The sequence below is a fragment of the Corvus kubaryi genome, unplaced genomic scaffold (assembly GCF_017639235.1).
Source record: "Corvus kubaryi isolate FWS band 111438036 unplaced genomic scaffold, C.kubaryi_AGA036_p1.0 37260, whole genome shotgun sequence".
NCBI lineage: Eukaryota > Metazoa > Chordata > Aves > Passeriformes > Corvidae > Corvus > Corvus kubaryi.
Window position 1 is genome coordinate 6,563,342 of NW_024581077.1, and position 5,948 is coordinate 6,569,289.

The window sequence follows — 5,948 nt, forward strand, 5'->3', positions numbered from 1 at the left end:
AATATCTCTCCCCCAGGAAGATTTTTAGGAAGCATTGTATTTGTCTGAGATTTTTCCTTTGGCTGCTGGTACAGCAACAAAAGAGAGTGAAGCAAGGTTGGTAGAGGAGGTAACACCTTTTATTACACCAACAGAAACTGGAAAAAAATGGAAAAAAACCCAAAACAAGCAAGTTGAAGCAGAATCTGACAGACATGGGAATGCCTCATGTGCCCTAAAGCATGGATAGTTTTATCCATCTGTATCAGGTGATCTAATAAAAGATATTGTCTCTCATTCCAAATGTTAAGTTACATCTCTGGACAATCATGCCCATGGCAATTTTGCCACCATAATGAAACAAAGACAAAGAAGTGATGAGTGGCCTGAAGACAAATTTGAAAGCAACAGTGCACTTAGAATCACCTAAAATGAAGTAAAGGAGACCTGCAGGGGTGTGGTCTGGTTCTGGAGAGGTTATTTAGGCTAGCTCTAATGTGGTACTCTGCATTTAATAAATTAACACACAGAATCATCATAGAATCACAGAATGGTTTGGATTGGGAAGAAACCTCAAAGATGATCTAGTTCCAATCCCCGCTCCATCATGAGTAGGGACACCTTCCACCAGACCAGGTTGCTCAAAGCCCTATCCAACCCAACCTTGAACATTTCCAGGAATGGGGTATCCACAGCTTCTCAACCTGTGCCACTGTCTCATCATTCTCACAGTAAAGAACTTCTCCCTTCCATCTAATCTAAATCGCTCCTCTTTTATCTTCAAGCTGTTCCCCCTTGTCCTGTCACTATGTGCTCAGGCAAAAATTCACTCTCCTTTTTTTATAAGCCCCCCCTTTAAGTACTTTCAAGTTCACCTTCACTACATCCCTGTGAGTGTTATGATTTTGTGATAGTCTTAGAACCACTAAACCTATGGTGCTGTCCACATTCTGTATTTGGTGGATACAGGATATTAGAAAACAATGTCATGCAAAGATAATAATCCAATACTTATGGCCAATTGAAAAGAACGGTTTATGCTCAAGCAGAGATTCAGGTTTGATTTTATTCACCTTGCACAAATGACTCAGTGTCCAGAGATTGTATGGGTGAGGAAGAAAATGCCACCACCTCAGACAGATTGTAGACACCCTGATCTGTCACCAGTGGTAGTGACAAATGGGATCAGTGAAATTGTTTGGGATAAACTGTGCTTTAAAGCAGCAGAGCATGGAGGCCAAAAAGCTGTGAAACTGTTTACTGGTTTTGATACAAGCAGTTGTCAAGGCAGAGGTGGACACCCAGGCACACGTCATGGGGCTCCTCGGCGGTGCCCTGGGCACTGGGCCTCCCTTGGAAGGGGTTCTTCGGCCCTTAGTCACTACTCAGATAGCAGTGCACGAGGTGTGTGCTGGCAGCCAGCCCGAGTCCGCCCTGAGCCCTGCTGGTTGCCAGAAAACTAATGAGCAAATACTTCTGCTTTCAGGCTGTCCCCTCCCCTCTCTCTGCACCTGCAACTGGAACCAAGGCTGTGCCTGGGACAAACTGGAGCCTCCGTGGCTACGGCTGGGCTGGGAGCAAGGGAATGGTGACCCAACAAAGACAGAGCAAGTGAAAGAAGATTGGAGCACAGCTGGGAGCCATCCTGTGTGCGTGGCAGGACACCAGCACTGAGCAGCAGCTTTTCCCAAGCAGCTGAGCCCTCAGCTCCTGGGGAAGATGAGTATTCCATCGGAGCACAAGCCCCTCGGGAAGCAGCTCACCGGCAGCCTGCACACGGTGAGTAAGTTCTGCGCTCAAGAGCACAATTCCCTCATGTGGGATCAAAGCACCCCTGCTGGGCTACATTTGAGTGGGTTTTTCCCCCATATGTTAATCTGAAGACACCAGGGCTTGCCAAATATATCCCTAAGAAGAAGATTCTAGTTAAAAAGCTGTGTCTGACTCTGGCCTGTTTGCACCTGCTGTGTCACAGAAGGGCCAGCTCTCTCCCAGGCATCCAAGATCTGACAACAGCAAATAACCAGAATGGTTCTTCTCCTTTAGCAAGAGATGGAATTCGATTAATATGAACTTTAATTGATCATATCCCTAAACAAAAGCCTGTTGTAGGTTTGGGGGGGTTTCAACAGTTCTTGTGAATCTCTAATAATGCAAAAGCTGCCCTGTGTTGTTGACATGCAGGATCATCAGCTGGAAGCAGTAGTTTTTCTAGCTATAGGGAAAATTAATGGCAGTCTCAGACAAGCAGCATGTTACTAGGCAGAAATCAATGATGAGATGATTTCCTTTTACTCTCCTCTGCCCTCAGTCTGTTGCTAATCAGTTTGTCTTCCTGGGTGAAGCTGAACAATCTCTTCTCCAGACCTCTCTGTATTAAAAAAACCCAACCTTCCTGTGTTGCACTTTTCACACGTAGGTTGCAAAATGCTTCCCCGTGGAAGTAACTGTTTTACAGATTAATAATCTGGGGCACAAATAGATGGAATGACTTTCCTGAGTGTCACCTTGCTGGCTAATTACAGAACTGGGAATCAGCTGGTTCCAGTACTTCCAGTCCACTGGGAACCACTTTGGTGCCAGGCTAAAACCATTAATCAAGATTTAAGGACATGAAGTTAGTTGGGCTACTGCGTTAAGGAATAACATGTTATCCATTTGTATTAGTGACAAACAGCATGAAACATCTGAGCTGCCATCTGAAAAAGGAGCAAAGGCTCAAAAACCTGAGGCCCTCCTGTCAAGTGATCCCTGGTGGGGAGAGCTGTTGGTATCACTTGGACTAATGGCAAATCTCCTAAGGAGAGACTTTACTATAGAAACAGCTTTGGGCTGTGTTTTTCACTGCGTGGAAATCACAAGATAGTCTCAGACAGAATAGTACTTCTCTCCTTGATCCAAGTGTAAATGATTGCTCTTGAGATGAAACTACCCACACTAGTGCAAAGCAACATTCCAGCAGGGTCTTTGGCCTGAATCTGTTGTTGTTTCCCTGGCTTGCTTAGGCTGTGAACAAATTTCTGCTAAATCTGACAGTTTGCTCCTGTTTAAAAGGAAGGTCTCACCCTGCAGCAGGGTTTCCTTTCCTAGTCCCATCCTTTTGTCAGCTCTGTGCTTGTTAAATCCTCTGCCAGCCAATCCAGCTCATCACTAAGATGAAAGAGCAGCAAAGCTGGCATGAGGTGAGCAACAGAGCACGTAGGTAGGTGCAAGAACAGGATGGGGAGAGGGCATGCGGGCCCCCCCTTCTCTTGGTGTGGGCTGCGAGATCAGCTCACGTCATCTGTACCCATGTGATCCCGCTAAGCACTTAAGTACACACTTCACCTGAGGCATGTGACCAGCAGCACTGAGGCAGATCCTTGTGTGATGGGATCCAAGGAAGTGCAGGTGAGCTGGAAAACGGGGCTGTTTATTGACTCACGCCTTCCCAATGGCAGGTGTGGCCCTGGCCTGGCTTGTAACTTGCATTACAGTAGTGCTGGCAGGAGGGAAAAGAACTGTCTTCTTTCTTTCCTCTTCTTTTCATCTGCTGAGTACTACATAAAATGACCAAGTACAAAGGGAAGCTAGTAACATTTTTCAGAACTGAACTTACAGGAAGGTCCCAGTGAACACCAAGTCCAGCTTTCCAGGTATTCAGGCCTCCTCCAATTCAGATAATGGTGTTAAGACAGAGGGTAAAAAAAATGCAAACAAACCCACAAACTTTCCATTCTTCCCTCTTAAATCCATGTCAGTGGCATGAAATGTTTCCTTTACTTCCTAGCTAAAGCCATCATACATTTTTAAGTGCTTTGCTGAGCAGCTTCTGTCCTGTACCTGTGACATGATGGATTTTTGTGTCTTACTTCAGTGTTTGTAGCTGAAGCCCCAGATGAGTGGAAGCCAATTCCACCTATTTGTGAAGTTTTAAAGAGCTTTATTTCCCCCTTTGAAGAGAAAAGAACAGTTCAGGTGATAAGAATGAAGTGGCACAGCTTTGGGCTCTATCCTTGTCCATGGGGTGGGTGAGAGCTCACATAGTGCTCTTGCTGTAAGGACAGTGGCCCACAGGGACAACACTTGTGAGTGACTTAGGAGATCAGTGTTGAATCCTGTAGTCACTCAGCATTTCCCTGGGCACGGTACTTCTTTTCCCTCCTTCCCACTGGGAAAACGACACTTTCCTACATCCCAAAGATGAAGTGAGGCCTTGGCCATTTAGAAATGTCCACGTCTCTGCTGCTCTGGTTGCGAGGGCTGTATAAGCATCCTGCATCTGCTTTTTGCAGTAAATCAGGTGGAGGTTCCCACCTGATGCCCAAGAAATGGGAGCTCATACTGCTCTTCACACCTTCATTCCGTCCTCCAACCACAATCTTTTCCTTCCTCTTTTCCTTTCCTTTTACTTCCATGTTGATGACCTCAGACTGGTAACACACATGGCTTTTTGTCCCCTTGTGATACTTGCAGTTGTCACCAATTGTGGAGTTAAATGTGGGCGGGGAGATGTACACGACAACGCTGAGCACCTTGAAGAAGCACCCTGGCTCCAAGCTGGCAGAGATGTTCACCGGCCAGCCCAAACTCAGGACTGACTCCGAAGGGAGGTTCTTCATCGACAGGCCGGGCACCTACTTCAAATACATCTTGGAGTACCTGCGCAGTAACCAGGTGCCCACGCAGTGCATCCAGGACGTCTACAAGGAGGCGTTGTTCTACGACATCGAGCCTTTGATCAAGCAGCTTGAGGACTCCCCCCAGATCTTTGGGGAGCTTGTGGCGAGGAGGCAGTTTCTGGCTCGTGTGCCCAGCTACAGTGAGAACATTGAGCTGATGATCCGCATCGCGAGGGCAGAGGCGGCTGCATCCCGACAGTCCAGCGTCATCGTGTGTGTGGTCAGAACTGAGGAGGATGCAGCGAGGTGTCAGGACGCCTTGAACAGTTTGGACATGGATAAAAAACCCGTGGTGAAGTTTGGCCCCTGGAAGGCTGTGCCAAGTATTTCTGATCTGCTGGACTGCATTCAAATGGATGTTGAAGCCAAAGGGTATAAAATATCCTTTCAGCCCCACGTTGCTGACAAAGGTTTTCGTTTCAAGTCGCACGACTTCTTCTACAAGTTCCTGTTCACCTGGTGGTAGCAAAGTGCCACCATGGATAGGGAACGTTAGAAAGCAATTATTGGAACAAATGAACCTGGGCTGTGGAGACTAAACCATGGGCTACCAGAGGGACAGGAAGAAACATGCAGGCTAACGAAAGGATCTCCTTTGGCTGTTTGCCATATCAAAGAGCACTTAAGAGCCACTTTACGTGGGTTTTAGGGGATAAGTTTTTAGGGGATTTAAAAGGCTTCAGGAAAAGGAGGAATTTTACTCTTCACTGTTGCTTACTATTCATTCAGTTCAGAGAGATGGCTCTGTGAATTGAGCCAACCTCACTCAACCTAAGGGAAATGAACAATGCCAAATATGTCTCATGGACATGTAGAGTTACTCTCTCTGTGGAAATGGGAACAGACCACAACTGTGCAAATCCTGACTGAAACAGTGACATTACTCTGACATGACTCGAGTCCCATGCTCAAATTACATTTGGTTTCTTAATGAGAAGGCAAAAGCTATTCTTCTCCCTCCTTTCTACACTAGAATCTCAGCTAAAAGGAAGGATTCTGTGTCCAATGACCTTTTCTTATTCCTCCAGTAGACAGCCTACTCTCTAGTCAATGTATTTATTACTAATATTCATTATTTGTTCTGGAGGAAAGACAGAGAGCCTCAGCTACGGCAAAAATACCATCACTGATGTGAGGAGTTTATAATCTAAGGACATGCACTCCTTTTTCAGACCACACAATCTTAATCTCTTTCTTATGACACTCATTATTACAATGATGCTATTTCTAACTATATAAGCTTCTGGAAGAACTGGGAAAACCCACCATGATTTGGTGGGAAGGAAGTGGTACTGAAACAACAGCCTG

At 46.0% G+C, this 5,948-nt stretch overlaps 1 protein-coding gene across 1 annotated transcript; it reads left to right on the plus strand.

Moving 5' to 3' along the window:
* The first annotated feature begins 1,450 nt into the window (after positions 1 to 1,450).
* Positions 1,451 to 5,203, plus strand: KCTD14 (potassium channel tetramerization domain containing 14). The gene is made up of 2 exons (XM_042024181.1): positions 1,451 to 1,758; positions 4,435 to 5,203. Exons 1-2 carry the CDS (start codon positions 1,699 to 1,701, stop codon positions 5,104 to 5,106), a joined length of 732 nt encoding a protein of 243 aa, XP_041880115.1. The 5' UTR covers positions 1,451 to 1,698; the 3' UTR covers positions 5,107 to 5,203.
* Positions 5,204 to 5,948: the final 745 nt, after the last annotated feature.